Here is a 20948-nt window from a genome sequence, read left to right on the forward strand (position 1 = left end):
GTGAAGACAATGAATATCTAGAAAATAGATTCCATAAAAATGTTAGGAGGCACTCAACTTAATAAAATATTAAAATGCAGCAGTTAACATCAGAATTCTAAATAAAAATATTAGCACAATCCATATACACAATACCCTGTTTCCCCGAAAATAAGACAGTGTCTTATATTAATTTTTGCTCCCAAAGATGTGCTAGGTCTTATTTTCAGGGGATGTCTTATTTTTCCATGAAGAAGAATATGGTACACATTTATTGTTAAATAAAAATAAAGGCAATTTATTACCTGTATACGGTACGGTAGTACGGTAGTTGTCAACACAAACTGTGAATCCTACAGTATCAAGAATTTACTTATTTATTCAATGACACTCATGTTATCTTCTGGAACATCATCATAACAATCCAATTCCTGAATTTCCTGGTGAATTTCTTGTGACTCCATTTCTTTCAGAATCAGTGGACCAAATCTCTCATGGTTAGCAATAGCACTGTCTTTAAATGAGTACTTCTTGTCAAGGTAGCCTGCTCACAGTGCATTTGCAATGCTACTGTCAGTGATTTTCTCCCATGAATTCTTCACCCAAGTCACAACTTCTTGCAGTTTAGGTTTCACAAAGTTTCTGAGACAGAGCCTGGGGGCGGGGGGGGGAAGGGGCGCTTATTTTCGGGGGGGATGCCTTATATTTCACTCAGAAGGAAACCTGTAAGTAGGTCTTATTTTCGGAGGATGTCTTATTTTCGGGGAAACACGGTATAACCAAAATATTACTACAAAGATGTCATGAATAAAAAGATTGTGGTTGTTATTAAAAGATTTAAATGATTGAAAAACTCCCCATTTTCTACCAGGCTCTTCCAGGCTCACGTAGACCGCACAGCTCGTGTCCCCAAGGGCGGAGGCAGGCAGAAGCTCATCTGTAAGATGCTCTGCATTGGTAACCGGGCCCGGCCTGGCATTCGGCCGGTGGCAATGACGGCTGGGTGTGCAGGAGACTTACGCCCCGTCTCCTAGCAGGCAGCCAGGCTGGGCGGGGGGCACACCACAGGCGAGAAGGTGGGGCGAGATCCGTGCTCCTCGACGCCCCAAGACACGGAGGAGCTGTCACCCCATCTCTAAGCAAGACTGTGAGCCTTAGCGGACGGCAGCAGTGAGCCTCAGCCTTGGTCTAAGGCAGTGGTGGGCCAACTCCTTAGTCCACAGAGCCAAATATCAGCAGTACAACAACTGACATTTCTTTGGGGAGCCACATTTTTTAAACTTAAACCTCTTCTAACGCCACTTCTTCAACACAGACTCGCCCAGGCCGTCGTATTTTGTGGAAGAGCCACACTCCAGGGGCCAAAGAGCCACACGTGGCTCACGAGCTACAGTTTGCTGACCACTGGTCCAAGGTCCTCTGTGAGAGGAGGTAAAGGGTTTGTGGCCAGCATCTCCATGGCCACCTGCCCTCCTGACAGGGTCTCAGCGGGCAGCCAGCACGGGGGAAGGAGATGTAAGGATGGGAGATGTGGCCTACAGGACGGTGGGCATGGAGGGGGTCAATGGGAATGCAAACTCAACCTATTTGGTAGAATAATAATGAAACGGCAAGAAAGAGCAACCTTGAGAGAGGTAACTGAGAGACTACACACACGGGGAGGCAGATCCACGCTACCAGGCAGGCGACTTGGTCTCCTTGAGGGCCCAGGATGGGGCAGGTGCACGTGGAGAAAGTCTGGGCAAGAGGGTGGTGGTCCCTATTAAGTAATGGCCATCCTGGGGGTACACAGAGCCCTCAGTGACCCAGTGCAGGGGTCACCAGAAACACAGCGAATCTGGAAGGGCAGTGGGAAGACTTTGAGACTGTTCCAGAGATTTGAGAGAGGACACACATGACCACCAGCAAGCCTTGCAGAAGGAAACACTCTTTATTGATGCTCCTTCCTGCACTCAGATCCCCAATGAAGGGTCTAGCTCGATACAGACCGTGTGGAGGTCATTCCTCCCCAGATGTTACAGAATGGAGAGTGACTTCTGAATTAACGCTATTCCTTAAGCCATCCTAAAACCCTTACATTGGTATATTCCCTGCAACGGTGGAAAATAAATATAGTAAATTTGAGAATTTTAACATACAAAAATGTTCTAAGAACTTATTGTCTACTAGTTTGACAGTTCCTGGAAGAATACTATGTACTTTGCATAGGTTAACTCTATCTCCAGACACAACATTGTCTTCACATGAATTTCCATGGTTTGTTGTCTGGAGAGCCAGTTGTTTGGGAAATTTAGAAAATTGAGTATAACAGCGTTAGCACAAACAGAAAAGCAGGTGGATCTGCTACAAAGAAGGTGTCGAAGTTGAAGAACTGATAAATCCAGAGATACTTTGCGGAACTCCGATAGTCAGAGATGTCTACGGATAGAAGATACTGTCTACGTCTGAAACCAACTGTCACTGTATGTTCCCTACACGGTAAAACCAACTAGAAACAAACGTTTGTTTTACTTAAATATTTTAACAAAAATTTTATTGCAAGATATATTTTTTCACTGCATGTACAGTTTCAAGGAACGTGGTGTACAAAACATAGTGCCAGCAGCTCTGTCTAAACATTAAGGGGGTGCAAATCCACAAAGATTTAAAAAAAGAGAGAGAGCGTATTTTACAACATACATTACAGTCCTATAAATATGTTATGTACATTATACACACTCTTAAGACATCGACTTAGTATACAGCATATGTTGTGTTGATTTTGAAATGGTTCAGTGCCTTGATACTAATGTTCTACATCGGAAATTAGGATTCCACGTGCATCCCTAGACTTACAGTAAGGGCGATCCTATCGGAAAAGCACGGTGTGGCTGCCTCCTCCCCACTCTCAAGGGGCAATCACCCCTCCATGGGTGAGCACCCGTGCACACAGCCACCATTTTCATTGCTCTCTCCCCCTCTGAGGGCGTGACTAGAAGAGGGGCTGCAGCGGGATGACTGCAGGGTGGGGGGCCAGCAGGGAGGGGAAGAGGGCGTGGGGCAGCGAGGAGAAGGCCAAGGGGCTGGGATGAAGGACCGAGGCTGAAATGATGGGCATCGGAGGAGGCGGGACTAACGTGGGCGGGCTCCCAGCACAGAGTCTGGCGCCCAGGGGTCCCCTGGAGAGGGGAGTCTGAGGTAAGGATGTCCCGGCGAGAGGGGGGGCCTGGGACAGGAACTGCTGGTGCGGCTGGAGCACTTTGAGGGCCCCCGTCTGGTGGTGCAGGACGGTGTGGTGGATGGTGGTAACAGAGGTAGAGCGTAGGGGCTGCTGCAGGGGCAGAGGCTGCAGGGGCAGGCCGGGCGGGGCCAGGGTGGCAGCGGGGAAGGCGAGCTTGACCTTGTGGGCCAGCAGGCCCGGCGGGAGGAGGTGCTGGTAGACCTCGCAGGGCAGAGCTTTGCATTTGTCTGGGGCGTCCATGGGGATCAGCAAGGCCTGCTCGGGCAGAGACAGCGGGGCCAGGATCTGCTCCGCGGTGACCACGGTGTGGCCGCTGGCCTGTGCCTCTTTGAAGGGCAGCGGGGGGTGAGCGTGGAGGATCCCTCCAGGGAGACGCAGCCACTCGGGGGAGGCCTCGGCCGTGGCTGCCTTCCCCAGGGGGAGGGCCTCGGCCGGCTCCTGGTGGCCCAGGAGTGACGTGGGTGGGGGCTGCTGGAAGGTCTGGTCCCTAGGGGGCACCTTGGGAGGCACCTGCTTTTCCCTGATAAGCACAGTCTGGCTTCTGTCCTGGCCCCTCCGCCGGCTGCCGGCCATCACTTCCTCTGCGTGGACACAGCGGGGCTCATTGGGAACCCCGGGCCCTGAGCTAGAGGCGGCCACGGTGGCCCCAGGCTCAGCTCCCTTGTCACTGCCAGGAGGCAGGGGGCTGCTGGGGTGGGGAGTCGGTGTGGGTGTGGGCTTTACCGGGTCTGATTGCTCTGAGTTCCTGTCCACGTTTGCCCCGTCTTGTGGGCCTAGTTCCTCTCTGCTGTCTGTGTTTATGGACCCGCCCGGGGGGCCCGTGGAGACAGCTGCTCTCCCGGGGCGGCCTGCCCGCTCCCCGAGCTCCAGGGCTCCGTGTCGGGGGCGGAACCGGCCTCTTTTCCTCCTCCGTCTCCTCCTGGGCGGGAAGGGCCCCGGCGCTCGGGGTGGGGCCCCCGGTCCTCCCGGGAGAGCACACTGCGGGGTCAGACTGTCACCCGAGGAGGAGCGGGGTCTTCGTTTGCGATGGCATCTCTCGGACTCGCCGACGAGAGAATGGCAGCCCCGCTTGACGGCCTGGCTCCGGGGCACGCCGCCCGGGCCCTCTGGAAGAAAGACGCGCCCGTGACCCTGACCGCAGCGGGGCGCCGCGGCCCTGCAGCCGCAGGACGTGGTGGAGGGCGTCACACGACGGGGCCCAGAGGGCGCCACTGAGGGACCGGCCTGTCCACCTGAAACGGAGGAGCTCTCCGCACAGGGGTGGTGAGAACTGACGTTGTCACCGTGATTGTCTTCGGCGTTCCTCGGTTTACACGTTTCTGCTTCTCCGTTTTCACACAAGAGCAGACACGCCGAGGCGGGCTCCTGGTCAGGCGGTGGATGCGCGTCCAGCGGTGGCTCTCCAGCCGAATCCCGCTGCTCGGAGACCGGTTCCGGGCCTTTCCTCGTTGTGCCAGTGCAGCCCTTCTCCGTCTCCATCCTGCGGGGGGCTGCTGGCTCCTGGGCATTCTTCCCTCGCTGGTGGCGACAGACCTTCCTCCGTCTCTTCTTCCTCCGGCTCTTATGGGACCGGTGCTCCCGCACATCTTTCAACCTGGTTCTGTGGCCTTCCTCGTGAATGTTCCGTTTTATTTGCTTTTGGATAACATGGTACCGTTTTGCTTTTCTGCTCCTACAGGAACGATGTTTATGCCTCTGATCTATGCTCTCACTTTCTCCAGAATCACAACTACCGGAGAGAGACTCTGCAGCCGGAAGAGGGGGGACGGGGGCGGATCTGTGTCTGCTTCCCCCTCCGTCATCATCCGTGGGGCTGCCCTGGACCCCCCACTCCTGCCTCCTGCAGGTGTCACCCCCCTTCTGCTGGGAACAAAGGCCATGGAGGGGCGGCTTGCTTCTCTGCAGGTGGTGGTTGACTTTCGTGGACTTGAAGTCAAAGCAGAGAGGGTTGCAGCTGTAGGACACGGGCGGCCGAGCCGCCGTGTAGACCAGCATTTCCGACGGCCACTGCAGCACGGCGGAGCCGGCCTTGTTGAGCACGGGGACGAAGGGCTCGCAGGGCCTTCTGGGGAAAGCCAGGGTTCGACGTGCAGTCACAGCGCCCTCTTCGGAGAGGGACAGGGCCGGCCTCTCCGGGCCACGGGCTTCCGTCTCAGCGTCGATGGCGGGGGCATCCTCGTCCTCCGCCCGTTCCGCTGGGCTGGCCCCGCCGGGAGCTGCACCCCAACATCCCGGCGCCTCGGAGCAGGCACCGCTCTCCGACGTGTCTTCCCTCCCAGCAGCCTCTTTGGGGGGAGACGGATCTGCCTCCGGAGACACCGGGAGCTGAGGCTGGCTGGAGGAAGGCAGTGAAACTGTGTCTTCTCCTCCAGTGGCTCCTTCTGTCTCCTGCCCTGGAGCCGTGTCCCTGCAGGTGCACGGCCCCTCGGGCGGACACAGCGAGGGAGCCTTCTCCTGGGGGATCCGGAGCTCCTCTGCGGGGGAAGGCGGCCGAGGGTGACCGGGCCCGGGGACGAACCGGCTCCTCCTGCCCAGCCCCCGGGCCAGGGCGGCGTCCCCGCTGCCCTCGGAGAAGGCCGGGGCCGAGCACTCCAGCCGCACGGACACCTTCTTGGGGAACGCGAAGGAGAAGCCGGTCCTGGGCCCGTGGGCGCCCGGGGCCTGCTCCCCCCGCTGAGGGGTCCCGTCGTAAGGAGGTGCCCTTTCGGGGTCTGCAGCCCTGGCCATGCCCTCGGGCGCAGGCTCCTCATCGGGCATCACAGGACACCTGGCATCCTCCAGGCGAAGCACTGAATCCACAGCCACCCCCTTCGAGACGCCATGGCGAGCGTCTCCCACGGTCACCGTCGTGGACTTGAACATGGGACCGCTTCCCGGAGCTCTGCAAAGAGGAGCAGACGTGACGGCATGAGATGGGGCGCCTGCGGGAAGACCTCCGGCACATTCCCCTGGGAGACGACGTCTCTGTGACATTTCCCCACGCCCTGAGTCTCCGGGGGAAGGGCCGCCCCGGGGTCAGGTGGCAGCCGGTGCAGCTGCTGCAGGGTCACTGTGTGGGAGCTGCGGGGGGCGGGCAGGAGGCAGCTGTACAGCTGTTTACTGCAAAGGCGGGGCGGCCCCCTCCTCTCAGCCAGTGCTCTGGACTAGGACTGTGTGCCCATGTCATCTCTTTTCTAAAATAAAATTACTTTCCACTCACAAATATTTAACGTAATACTGTATGGAGATTAGGAAGGGAATGAAAGAAAAACCCCCCATCATATATTTTTATTGATTTTTAGAGAGGAAGGGAGAGGAGGAAAGAGAGAGAAACATCCATGATGAGAGATAGTCATTGATCAGCTGCCTCCTGCACGGCCCCCACTGGGGATCGAACCTGCAGCCTGGAATGTGCCCTGACCAGGAATGGAACTGAGACCTCCTGGCTCCTAGGTCAACGCTCAACCACTGCACCACACCGGCTGGGCAAAAAAATAAATGAAATAAAAAATTAAAAAAAAGCCTTTCTTAGGTCATTGAGCCGCGAGGGAACCACGGAGACGTGAGTCTTACTCTGATACAGAATCAGTACATGTCTCCTTCACGTCTCTGTTTCCTCCCCTTTCTTTGTCATTCCGTTAGAGAAGAGGCCCCCCTCCCGCACACTCACCGCGCGGCCTCCTTCCTCAGCTCGGCCAGCCTGTGCAGGCGCTGCAGGGCCTTCGCCTGCTTCCGCTCATCCTTCCTGCCTTTCGAGGCCACGTTCCGCGCAAACTCCCTGTGCTTCAGCTCCTTGAGCCTCTGTGGGAGAAGCAGGGGCAGAGGGACAGTGTGGGTTGGCAGCAATGGCTAAGGTGCCGTTTAACCTCGCTTAAGGAAAACAGAACCTTTCAGACAACCCACCTCAAGCCTATTTCCTCACCCTTCTGGCTTGAGAAAATGCCAAAGCGTATGATTACCTCATATGGAAAGACCTACCTGAGCCGCAGAGAGAGGAATTGAAAAGTTGTGTTACAGAAAACTGGTGAAGAATCAAACAACGCTTAGAGAGATGAAGCTATAATTATTATTATTATTACCAGTGGGTCCAAAGGAAAATATCTCTCAAATTCTGGGCCCCAACATGGAGGAACTTTCCCTATTTATATGTTTTTACCTTCTTTGTCTCCCAAATATGGGGTGTTTCAGTCCCCTTTGCAGTTATTAAAGAGCCCGTATGTGCTGGGGCCTTGAGACCTCAACCAGAGGCCTGGCCTGGTGCCAGCACTGATAACTTTGCCTGGGGAAGGTTTAATGGCCTCTCTGAAGTGGGAGTAGTCTTATTTTCCTTATTATTTAAACAAGCGAGCAGTTACAGAAGTCAAATAGCAGAGCTAACATGTCAAACAGCGGTTTTTACAGAAACTGGATGTTTCACTTGCATTGCTGCTCCTTGACCTTTTTCTGCCAAGGTCTCTCTGCCTGACTCAGGCACATGGTGGGAATCCTGCCAACCCCTAATTTCCACACGAAATCAGCTCCTATACCTCAGTTACACGTAACATAGGCATCTGGTAGTCTTCGTATGTCCTAAGAAGAGTAAATGCCTTACATTAGTCCATAAGACAAATGGCCTTTGCTAAGGGCATTAAAACAATCCCTCCTCTCCAATATTAGGTATATTTCCTAAATACTTCTAGACATGAGAATACAATGAGTAGTGTTTTGTGTAAACTCTTTCGACACTAGGTGTATTTCTCATTTGTATTAACGGGCTCGTTTTGGGGGTTTAAGGCTAGAAAAAGGTGTGCCCACTGGAACCGAATCGATAAACAGCATGTGGCCATATTTAAGAGACACCAACGTGATCCATGTCCCAAATATTGCACTAGTCTTTCCCAGTCACATGTATTGTTACTAAAAACGATTAAGATACCGTATCTCCTCATGAAGCACACATCGTTATCCAACTGTGAGCTGTAGAGAAAGGCTCTAAGAAAATAAAACATATACTTATCACATTCGGAAGTGATGGAACAAAGTTTTAATAAATGCCTTACACATATACACTGATGTGTGCCAAGGCTTAGGACATTGCTTGGTGTATAAAATGACGGCTTAATAAGTATTTGTTGATTTATATGTGAATCCTTTTAGATCCTTTAAATTAGGAATTTTCCTCCCTCAAAAATTAAAGTAATACGAATGAAATAATATTAGACTCCTGGGAATCCTGAGTTGTATTTGCTTAATTCCACCTGCATAGTATCATAGCTTAGGCTTCAAGTAAACTTTAAGATTTAGTTGATGGGGTTTCTATAAGATGTGTATAATTATTTTAAAATATTTCTGTTGCTCTCAGTCTTCCTCTCTGTACACACAATTCCCTCACCTCAGCGACAGCCTTTCTGATAAAGTGAAGCAGCTTGCCTCGTATTTAGGGAATAACCAGCAACTGAGCTTTTAGGCCTGTTCAAACACATTCGTTAGTTTTAGGCTAGCATTTATCCATCTTTGTATCCTTTCTTGTATTATTTTCTGCAGCAAAAAATGAAGTCCTACACCATATTTTATATCTGGGAGAGTAATTTTGGAAAGTAAATAGTAGAAACTGAGTAAGTTCTTTAGAGAGTGCCAAACAGAAAGAAAACTTAAGTAAGACACAAATAAATATAAAGATAATGGCTGTGAGGCTTCCTGGAAATGTCAGTGCTATTTCTAAAGCTTCCACAACCATTTACTGAGAATCCCTCAGAAGAAATCCGCAGTGATAAATGTCAAGTCAGAACGGCAGGCAGCAAGAATTAGAAAATTAGAACGTTGAAAGGAGTTAGGAGGAGGATGTGGTCTAGCTACTGTATCACAAATCACATTATAATGCACACTGGCATATCATCCAATGGATATGCATGTAGAGAAAGGAAAAACCTAAAGGATCAATATCCTCTGGTCATGATGCCATCTCAGAAGGCCCACTCCACTTTCCCACTGACTTCTGTCTACTGATCATCTAGACTCAGAGCAGTGGTTCTCAGCCTTCCTCATGCCGCGACCCTTTAATACAGCTCCTCATGGTGTGGTGACCCCTCAACCATAAAACTGTTTTCGTTGCTACTTCATAACTGTAACTTTGCTTTGGTTAATGAATTGTAATGTAAATATCTGTGTTTTCCGAAGGTCTTACGCGACCCACAGGTTGAGAACTGCTGCTGTAGAGCCTAAGACCATCGGAAAACACAGATATTTACATTACAATTCATTAATAGTAGCAAAGTTACAATTATGAAGTAGCAACAAAAATAATTTTACGGTTGGGGTCACCACACCATGAGGAGCTGTATTAAAGGTCGCGGCATGAGGAAGGTTGAGAACCACTGCGTTAGAGCACCAAAGGCCAGAGGGAGCAGAGGTCATCCATCTCACACACGGTCTCAGGAAGTCCACGGTGTTGGATTGTTGGGAAAGACGATGACCCTGCCTGTAGTTTACCTGGCAAAGGTCTAATCCATGTAAGAAGAGGGAGAGAGGGACAGGGAGAGGGGCACTGACTCATTTCAATAACTCATTTGTTTGTGCTTAAACTTTTAGGTAAAGTACATTGCTTTACAACTGCAAACCAGAATTTCACAAACATTCTCATGCCTATGTTTTGTACATCTATTTATACCAAAAAGGTAGGTGGTTCCTACAAACAGAGTTCCTACACACAAGTGCACTTTTTTGGGTTTTCCACAATGATATTTATAACTTTACACCATTTAAAACTCTTCCCAGAAGTATGAGTATACTAGAGGTACGGTGCACAGATTTGTGCACCAGTGGGGTCCCTTGGCCTGGCCTGTGGGGATCGGGCTGAATCTGGCTCTCTGGCATCCCTGAGGGGTTCCATATTATGAGAGGGTGCAGACCAGGCCAAGGGACCCTACTGGTGCACGACTGAGGCTGGGAGGGACTGAGGAAGGGCTCCAGGGCATGTCTGGCCCATCACACCCAATCCCGATCATCCAGACCCCAGCAGCAAGCTAACCTACCGGTCAGAGCAGAACTCTGAAGTCAGCCGTACTTGAATTTTCCCCTTCCTGGCACTGACTATAATCTTAACTTACAGACCCACTTAGGAGATGTGAAACCAGATGATTCACTTCTTAGTCTTAGACCACTTTCTCCCCCTTCGAAGTCTCTGATGAAACCTAAGTTCCTACTAGTTTCACATTTTTAGAACAGTGTTCCTATTGCCATCTTTTAGGGTGGATTTAGTCGGTGCTGAATAAAACATGCTGGGAGCAATCAGAATGGCCTGGTTAAGTGTTTTTCCTACTCCAAGTAAATTCATTATTCTTTTCAATGGTTCCAATACCTCTGTTTCTAGTTATATGCTTCTTAGTAAGTTAATATATTACCCACTATTACTGTTTTCACAGGCTTAAAATTTCCCTCCAATTCCCAAGAGTTGCTTCTATCAAGAACTATTTTCAATGGCTTTGAAAAAAAAAATCTAAGTATGCTTTCTATCTTGCAGAGAAGTAATATCCTCAAAGAATTACAACTCAATCACCAACTCTATTTCCCGAATCAATTTAGCCTTCTTGGAAGACAGCGTTCGGCGAGTGCTTTAGAATGTCAGCAAATGCATTCCTTCGGAGGAGGCTGAGGTGTGCGAGGGGATGGATCACACTGACTGTGTAATTTCCTCCCAGCCATTATTTAATCAATGCTATTATGCTGAGTGAACCAGTGGAGGGCTCTTTCTACGGTTCTTTCCCCATTACTGCCGCGGACGTGCAGCCTTCGGACTTCTCTGCTGGCAGCTCTAAAGGAATCTAATCTGTTAATGCATATCCGACCCGAACACCGTCTCTCCCCGAGGCCTCCCCTTCTTCAAATCCCATTAACGCGAGCTTCTCTTTGCGGACAGCAATATCAGGCCGGTTCGGACAGGAACGTATCTGCCATCTGTATCGTCTAGAACGGACTTCTCAGCCACTCAGCTCGTGTTCCCGAGTGCCGAGTCAGAGCCCCTAATGCGCTGTGAGGGCCTCGATGCTCCTCGGATCGAATGGGCACCGGAGGGCGGTGATGGACTTTCTCATGGGATGGAAGACCTCACACATTTGCTCACAGTACTATCTCTGGGAGTACAGGGGAAGCCATGCAAGCTCCAGGATAAGAACATGGACACTAGTATTTTAAAAAAATACAAAAACCATCTGAGTGGCCAGGAAATGAAGAACAATTAAGAATTATGATTCAGCCCTGATGAGTGTTGCTCAGTGGTAGAGCGTCGGCCTGTGGACTGAAGGATCCTGGGTTCGATTCTGGTCAAGGGCATGTACCTTGGTTGCAGGCACATCCCCAGTAGGGGGTGTGCTGGAGGTAGCTGATTGATGTTTCTCTCTCATCGATGTTTCTGTCTATCTCCCTTCCTCTCTGTAAAAAATCAATAAAATATATTTTAAAGAAAAAAGAATTATGATTCAGTGTCATAAGGAAATACTGATGTGGCTGTGACAGATAATGCTAACAGTTGTAAAATATAAGAAATATTGTTGTATTATGATAGTAATTTAAAAAATAGCATCTAATAATTCTACATCATCAGCTATATCACCATCTATGGCAATAAATGCCATGAATACATCCATCGATGTATCATCAAATGTATCTGTATGTGTAGAAAAAATGCTAAAATACACAAAATGTCAGTGATATTTCTTTCTGTCAAGTAAATCAGAACAATTATACTTTTATTTTCCACTAGATAGTATTTTTCCATTTTTCATTACTGGTATGTTTCTTTAAGGATCATTCTGGCATCAGAAGAGATGTACTTCCGTGGTGAATGCGTATGTCATCAGAAGGCAATGAGGAGCCACCTCATGACCCTCGCTATCTCCACCCCATTTCCTGGCCTCTAGCCTAACTGGAGACTTACACGTCTGCTGTGGGCCACACCAGACTCTGAGCTTACAATTTTTTTTAAAAAACAAATGTATTTTTATTGGTCTCAGAGAGGAAGGAGGAAGGGAGAAGAAGAGAGAGAGCGAATCATCCACGATGAAAACGAGTCATTGAACGGCTGCCTCCTGCACACCCCACCCTGGAGATCGAGCCTGCAACCCAGGCCTGTGCCCTGATTCAAGGTCAATGCTCGACCACTGAGCCACATCGGCCGAGCAATTCTGTCCAATCTTTTTATCTGAGAGCTGCACTTAGAACACGCGGAACTGAAAATCAAACACAAGTTGATTCTTCCTGGGCGAGCACACAGGCCCTCGCTGCGATGACACTTGCTGATGCAGAGTTCCTGAACCTGAGATCCAGGGAGGCCAACGCAAGTCACCTGTCCAAACCCTGTTCTTGATGCAGACCCGGCCCCTGGGAAGGCGGAGCTGAGAGAAATGGAGAGGAGAGTGGATGGCCGCTCCAGGGAGGTGTGGGCTGGGTGGTGACGGGGTTGAAGGAGGGAGAAGTGCCGATGGCAGGTACTGAAGAGCTCAGGAATGTGAGGGGCAGCACGGGGTGCACAGTCTCTCCTATCGCTGTGACTGCGGACCGGCCAGCTGGGCACGGGGAACATCAAGGGGAACACTGTGTAACTACATGCTTGTTATCCCGAAGCTGTGCACCTAAAACCAGCAGAAACAACACTGAAACACACACACACACACACACACTCACACCAAAGCTGTGCACCTAAAACCAGCAGAATACTGACACACACTCACTCACACACACACACACACACCCCGCTCCTGCCACAGCAGGAGCTGTGGCAGATGCTGTGGCAGATGCTCATGATGGGGCAGCCCAGGCGCTCAAATGCACTCACACACATACGAATGCACGCTTATACAGCTTCCAAACGAAAGTGCTAAGTGTGCAGTATGAAGTGTTTCCAGCTTCCACAGCGTCGCCTCCTGTTAAATTAGTAAACGGTGCCTCTGCTCCTCACCACAGGTGATTTACATGATGTGTCTCCCTCTAGGGCCCAAGGCCCCTGGGTGTTATCAAAAGTGACCTCTGGCCCAGCCTGTATTGCTAAGTGGTGAGCATTGACCTATGAACCAGAAGGTCACAGTTCTATTCCGGTCAGGGAACCTGCCTGGGTTGTAGGCTCGATTCCCAGTGCGGGGCGTGCAGGAGTGAATTCTTTCTCAACATTGATGTTTCTCTCCCTCCCTTCCTCTCTAAAATCAATGTATAAATTTTATTTAATTTACAGTGAGCCTCTGGGCTTCAGAATCGTAGCCTAGATCCTGCCTTATGCCACAGCTCCTCTCTGGACAGTCTACAGTCCGCCAACCTCACTAAACACTGAACGGAAAGGTCCTGTGATCTTGTAGCACCCACGGCTGACTGGAGTGGAGGGCAGCAGTAGCTAGTAAGTGTTCTCCAAACACGCACATCAAGGCACACACACTTCCAAGTGCCCAGTTTACACGGTGAAACATGCGTGTAATCATATGTCTTAGGTTTTTGGGAGGAGGAGCAATTTTCTCAGATGTATCAGCTCATGGGGAATGGCATTCCAGAATCATTTCGTAAAGCAAACGCCAGGGGATGCAGAATGAGATCGGCACTGTTTCCTGATGCATCTTAATGTTCAAACCACGCAGTGACGTAGGCATGTGCATGCCTTTTTAAGGAAGACAAAGAGTGGTGCTTCCACCAAACTTTCCGCTCCGCTAGTGTGCCACGGAGCTGCCGCCAGAGGAGCAAGGCCAGGCCGCCCTTCACTCTCAGCCAGCAATGCCCACGGAGGAGCTAACCTTCCCAGCACGGCCTGCCTGGCCAGCGGTGGAGATGAGCGAATGGAAGGAACCACAGGAAATACATACAGCAGGTCCATAAGCACTGAGGTGATCATTTCTCCCCTCTTCTTACTTATGCTCAACAACACTGAACTGACATTCCCGGGGGTGGGGGAGGGGGTGGGGGGGGCAGGGAGACACTGGTGAATGATGGCCATAAAGGAACAGATCCTTAGCAGGTGATCATTGAGCTGCTAGATGCTAGCTCACCAGGGCACTGGCCCACATAGGGGCACTGATAAAGGCAAAGGGGATGGGAGAATGCAATCTGCATCAGTAATTTAACTGCTGACCTCGTCATGCCCTTGAACTCATGCTAGCAGAGCGTTGAAAAAAATCCGCCTTGGATTTACAATTTACAATAGGGAAATAAAACAACATTAAAATAAACTTAATTACTGGTCTGATCGATGTTTCTCTGTCTCTGGATCTAAACCTCAGAAGGAAGATAGGGGAGGGTGGGGTGAGGGGGGAGAGATCACCCAAAGGACTTGCATGCGTGCATATGAGCCTAACTAGTGGGCACAGACAACAAGGGGGTGAGGGTAGGAGGGGGGAAAAGAGGGTCATGGGAAATAAGACACATATAACACCGTGATCAATAAAGAAATTTAAAAAATAAAAAATAAAAATAAATATGTAAATAAAATAAATTGGGCACATGTTAAGTACTTATTTAACCAATCACCCTGGTTATTTTTAGCATCTCATTCTTTTTTCATGATTTGTAGTAAATGCTTTATATAAAGAACTAGAAGTAAATTAACTTATATTTGATAAATATCATTAGCCGATTAAAATATTTAAACATTTATACATTTCAATATATTTAACAGATCCCTACCTGCCAAATATAAGTTTTGAAAATACTGCCAATCACTCAAAGGCAACTGAATGGTGTCTCTGTATTAACTGTCTGTTTCAGACTGCACATATGGCGCTTTTTTAGAAGTCTTACTATGTCATTAAATTATCACCCCAGACTGTCTCTAAACATCCTATAACAAAGGAAAATAAATAGAAAATGTCCTGCCCTAACCGGTTTGGCTCAGTGGATAGAGACAGCCTGCAGACTGGGGGGTTCCGGGTTCGATTTCAGCCAAGGGCATGTACCTTGGTTGCAGGCACATCCCCAGTGGGAGGTGTGCAGGAGGCAGCTGATCGATGTTTCTCTCTCATCGGTGTTCCTGACTTTCTATCCCTTTCCCTTCCTCTCTGTAAAAAATCAATAAGACATATTAGATAGATGATAGATAGATAGATGATAGATGATAGATAGATAGATAGATAGATAGGAAGAAAACGTCCCGTCCACAGAGGCCACACGATTCAGATTGTCAGCGGAGAGCCCAGCAGCGGCCCCTCCGCCCCTCACCTGCTTGTGCGCGTGGTCGTAGGAGTTGATGTGGTTGTCGAACTCCTGGTGCTTGTGGTACTGCTTGTCGCAGAGCTCGCAGTAGAAGTTGGCCTTCAGGTCCCCCAGCGCGTTGGCGATGGCGTTCTCCTTCTCTGCGTAACCCTGGAAAACAAGTTCCCAGGAGGACGGTCAGCTCTCCCTGAGCTAGCTGAGGAGAGAGAGAATCATAACCTCCAGGCAGCCGGAACAAGACAGCCAGCTCCAACCGATGAGATGAGAAGGAATTGTGAGTTAAAAACAGTGAAAAGGTCCTGACCGGTTTGGCTCAGTGGATGGAGTGCCGGGCCTGTGGACTAAAGGGTCCCAGGTTCGATTCTGGTTAAGGGCATGTACCTTGGTTTAGGGCACATCCCCCAGGAGAGGGTGTGTAGGAGGCAGCTGATCGATGTTTCTAACTCTATCCCTCTCCTTTTCTCTCTGTGGAAAATGAATTAAAAAAATATATATATATATATAAAGAAAAAGAAGTGAACGGTTAACAGAATCAGCCAAAATAGTGATGGGAAGAACAGAAGAAACACCAAGAAGAAAAGTAAACCAGAGAGAGAAATGGAAGCCCTGCTCAAACAAGCTGCCATATGAGAGCTTAGAAATAAGTGACAATTAGAGAGATGTGTTGATTCAACAGTCAGGTAACAGAAAACATCTCGCTGAATTCTGAACAAATCCAAAAATGTGTTTTTTATCAAGTCCATATGGATTACATCAACATTCAAGATTCTTTATTTGTGTTTGTTTATTTGATTCCCTAAATTTACCTATAGAGTAACATATCCATCACTGCTAGATTTCATTCCACTAATATGTTCACCCTGACTCAGGTCAATCCTAGGTTGAACATTCAAATATTCTCTAGTCTTCCGGAAGTCAGATCCTTTTCTGCCAGTTCTTTACCCAAACTGGAGAGGATCAAGCTGTCTTCGCAGAATGCGCTCATCACAATAAAGAGGGCTCTACCACCAAGCCCCGGATGATGGAAAACGCACCCAGTTATCATCTGCGTTCATTCACAAGCTCAAGACAGCACATGTCTGACTGTGGCTCTAGGGTTTCTTAAATCTACATGTGCTTGCTGCATCATGCCTCCTCAAACGCCAACATGAGTACAGTTTACATGTGGAAACCCGGTCCAAGCCTTTCACTGAAGTGCTGATACGAAGACCTAAATGTCAATCCTTACACAGACGGTACTGACCTTCTATTTACAGATCCTCTCCGACTCAACTCCTTTAAAAGCCCCAACACCACATCCCCGGGCCTGACAGGCTGCTCTGGACACGCGGTGGCCCTGGAACGTGGAGGTTCAATGGCTCACTCCTCCTGGTGGCCATGGCAATTGTCCTTTTCACCGAATACAGAGACTGGGATGGTCACACGGTGTGAATGTTTAAATTACTTCTACAAGCCTGGCCAGCGGGGCTCAGTGGCTGAGGGAGTGTCGACCTATGAACCAGGAGGTTAGGGTTTGATTCCTGGTCAGGGCACATGCCCAGGTTGGGGGCTCGATCCCCAGTAGGGGGCGTGCAGAAGGCAGCCAATCGATGATTCTCTCTCATCACATTGATGTTTCTCTCTCTCTCTCTGCCTCCTCTTTTCTCCCTGAAATCAATAAAAATATATTAAAAATAAGTAAATTACTTCTACAAAATTTAAAAGCGGTATACTAACTGTAATTCAGCGGAATGGCAAATTCTTGCCTTACATTATTGTACTAAGTGTTTGGGTCCACATCCTATTGTATATCATAATTTAACATAATCTGTCTGTACATCTTTTGGTACCAGATAAGTACATCTGCCATAATCTATAAATACACTGCCCACTTTCTCACTTTAAAAACAATAATCATTGTTATATTTTATTAGTTTCATCAACTGAATAGCAAGAGGTGATAAAATATAAAATCAAATTGTTACATAATTATATCAATTTCAAGAATTAATTTACCATTTCTTGGCAGATTTGTGGTGACTATTTTTTGATGACTTCCCCAATATGTTAAAAATGTTAGCTTAAAAAATATGAAAATAACTCATATACATGTACACTGCTTACCGAATTTTATAAAATCTTTAAAGTATTATTTTGTGGATTAGCCAATTTAAATGAAACAGAAATTAGCACCATGATTTCATGGCTCACATGTGCAAAGTAGAGATAAAATTCCCATCAACGTAAGTAATAACAGCAACATGTTTGGGTTCAAAGCTGAACTACTTATCCAAACAATAGTCTCTTGAAGAGCAATTTCTTTGCAAACCAGTTGATTCCCCCATTAATTATACTTTAAGTCAAACTATTTCCTCTCTTTAAGCATTTGGTTGTTGCTTTTCGGGGAGTAGTTTATTTTCCTTCCTAATGTTGACATCCCTCCAGAGAAGCAATCATTGTTTCCTTCTATTTTGTACGAAAGCCTGTGATCTTTGAATAAAGCAAACCTCTGTTCTCAGGCAAAGCACATCCTTCAGAAACGCTCGCCTCCCTGAAGTGTGTCAGCAGAGAGGCCAGTTTCCCCTCAGCGATGGGGATGGAAGGGTCCGGGAGGAAGGTCACTAAGGGCAGCGAGAGGCCACGCCACCAGCTCCCTCTCCGAGGGCCATCCTCCGTTTTTCAGAGTTCCCAGCTCACCTGCAGCCCCCAACTCCGATTTCTTAGGAGGGAGAGGAAGAGGGAGGAAGGGAAGGAGGGAGGAAGAAGCGGATCCCACAGGTCCTCTGGATCAGAGTGTGGATCCCCAAAACGTGGCTGACGTATAAGGTGGTGCTGACGGAGAAAGAACCAATGCCGCCGGAAGGAACTGGACGTAAAGCGAGGCCAACACTGGCAGAGCGCCCCCTGGGAAAGAACTTTCTACGAGCAAAGGCGAGGAGGATGAGCACGTCCCGTGTCAACCTCAGCTCTCCGGTGGCCGACTTGCAACCAGTCCATCAGCAATCAGCTCCAAGGACACCAGGCAGTTCAAGTCATGCGAGGAACAGGGGCAATTAATCTCATCAACACAGCTGGCGCCTCCACGAAGCCCAAACGGAGAAGGCAGCACCTTGCTGGCGTGACAAATCAACCCGGCCGGCAGCTTCCCCAGCCCCAGGAGCTTCGGATTAGCTGAGAAACACGTATGTTCCATGTCACTGCGCTCGGGGGGAGAGCGCACCTGAGCAGCTTTGCACATTGACTAGTAGATCCCTCCCTGAGCAGGACGGCCCTGTGGACAGGGTGACAGATGAGCCCCTCAGAAGGTACTTTACATGTATGAGAGGAGAAGGCGGGTTCCTGGCTAACTTCAGAGGAGTTCTACTGCTTCCCAAAGCCATACATGCCTGACTTTATTTCCTGGCTACACAATGAAACTGTCTTGCTGAGAAGAAAATAAAGTGAAATAACAGTCCTTCAAACTTTTACCTCCGTGCCTTTTTAGAAAACACTTTCTCCAGAGGCAAGCCTGGCCCTGGCAAGGATGGAAGTGCAACCCCCCACTTCCCCACGGGAGCAGCTCTGTGCAGGGGGAGGGGGCAGGGGGGGGCGCTCCCTCCCCTCTCCCCTCTCCCTGGGGCCAGCAGGCAGGAGCCCGCCCCCTCCCCTCCCCCGGGGCCAGCAGGCTCCCTCCCCTCTCCCCCGGGGCCAGCAGGCACTCTGGCTAACTCTACTTTGTCTTCAGTTCCAGTGGGCTGCTGGGCTGTGCATCTGACTGTGCTGAGCCCAGCAGGGAGGCCCATGGGGAAATAATCATAGGTTCCAAGTTCCCCAAAGGAAAGAGGTATTTTGCAAAGAGGAACATTTTAACTTGAAAAATGCAGGCCCAGGACTGGGGCTGTGCAGACAGCCCGAAAGAGGAGGGAGCACTCACGTGCTAAGACCTCCAGTGAGCTCTGCCCTCGGCCCTCTCAGCCCCAACACCACTGTCTTCACTGAACATGGTCAGCCTCCTGGTGACGGGGCGGGGATAGAAAGTTGGGGACCAGAATGTTTTGATCTGCAAAACATTCAAACCTGTCTTTTAATTTAAATGTATGACTGTTGTCAGCCTGTATATTTCAGGAAGTTGCTATTTTTTTAAAAATGTTTTTTATTATAGCAGAGAGGAAGGAAGAGGGAGAGGGAGGGAGAGAGAAGCATCAATGATGAGAGAGAATCATTGATCTGCTGCCTCCTACTGAGGATCCAGCACGCAACCCGGGCATGTGGCCTGAGGGGGAACCGAACCCTGACCTCCAGGTTCATAGGTCAACGCTCAGCCCGAGCCACGCCGGCTGGGCAGGAAGATGCATTGTCAGTAGTGCCGACAGAAGGCAACCCAGAGGCTGCAGAGAAGGACACTGAGCTGAGGGCAGAGAGGACGGGAGGGGCTCCCCCAGTGCCTGCTGCACCCCGAGGTGGACCCGCTTCCGGCAGCGACCTGAGCCTTTGACACGTAAAGATGGGGCGGCGCTCAGACACAGAGAGGGCACAGGTCCATGCTGACAGAAACGTACATTAACAAAAAGCATTTAAGCAACATGGTATAACAACAACTTCTGTAAAGAATTGGACGTTTCTGTAAACGACGTTCTAATGGTAGTTTTCCTAGTGATCTTTGGTGACTTAACGAGGGCTGCATGCTTAGGAGCCACACATGGCTGCGCTGGTTAAGCACAAGCCTGGCTGGGCCAGTGATTCCCCGGAAGGGAGATGCTGGATACCACAGCCACCTGCTGGCCAAGGGACCACATGGAGACAGGCCCTCCATAACGCCCTGGGCTGAGGGGTGGCTGCAGGATGATAATGTGGATCAGGAGAGGGGTAACCAGCACACCTGCCTAAGAGCTCGCACCCTCTGCTGGGCTCATAGGTCATGGGGTGAGAGAAGCGGCATGAAGGCTCTTCGGAGGATAATGAGTCCTTGAATGGCTTTGTGTCCTGGAAATTGCTTATTTTCCTCATGTGGTGCAATTGAGGGACGAGGTTTCTCTTTCGACAAGAGAAGCTTCTGTGAAAAGTTCAGAGAGGCCCGGCCGATGTGGCTCAGTGGTTGAGCAAAGACCTATGAACCAGGAGGTCACAGTTCCATTCCTGATCAGGGCACAGGCCCAGGTTGCCGATCAATGATTCCCTCTCCTCACTGATGTTTCTCTCTCTCTTTCTCCCTCTCCCTTCCTCTCTGAAATCAATAAAAATAGGTTTTCTAAAATGGTGGAAAGAAGGACAGACTTCTACAATAGGAAATCTGGGCTCCGGGTTTGTGCACAGCATGCTGGGTGAACCAAGTCTGATGGGAAGTTTCCCAGGTCCTATCCTTCCTCTTCTTCCTCTTTCCCTCCTCCTCCTTTTTTTCCTTCTTCCTCTTCTTCTTTCTCTTCTTCTTCCTCTTCCTCTTCTTCTTTTTTTTAAAAAAATTTATTTTATTGATTTTAGAGAAAGAAGAGGGAGAAAGAGATAGAAACATCAATGATGAGAGAGAATCATTGACTGGCTGCCTCCTGCACGCCCCCTATTGGCATGTGCCCTTGACCGGAATCGAACAGGGACATCTCAGTCCGCAGGCTGATGCGCTATCCCCTGAGCCACACTGGCGAGGTCCCAGGTCCTG

At 49.4% G+C, this 20948-nt stretch overlaps 1 protein-coding gene across 1 annotated transcript in view; it reads right to left on the reverse strand.

Moving 5' to 3' along the window:
• Positions 1 to 1895: 1895 nt before the first annotated feature.
• Positions 1896 to 20948, reverse strand: part of ZNF804A (zinc finger protein 804A) — a 69959-nt gene continuing 50906 nt past the window's right edge. The window contains exons 2-4 of the mRNA XM_036428834.2: positions 15344 to 15487; positions 6849 to 6979; positions 1896 to 6080 (exon numbers count right to left, since the gene is read on the reverse strand). Coding sequence (XP_036284727.1) covers positions 2951 to 6080; positions 6849 to 6979; positions 15344 to 15487 — 3405 coding nt within the window. The 3' untranslated portion in view covers positions 1896 to 2950. The remainder of the gene's footprint in view (positions 6081 to 6848; positions 6980 to 15343; positions 15488 to 20948) is intronic.

This window comes from Pipistrellus kuhlii, unplaced genomic scaffold (genome assembly GCF_014108245.1).
Source record: "Pipistrellus kuhlii isolate mPipKuh1 unplaced genomic scaffold, mPipKuh1.p scaffold_m20_p_92, whole genome shotgun sequence".
In the NCBI taxonomy this organism is placed as follows: domain Eukaryota; kingdom Metazoa; phylum Chordata; class Mammalia; order Chiroptera; family Vespertilionidae; genus Pipistrellus; species Pipistrellus kuhlii.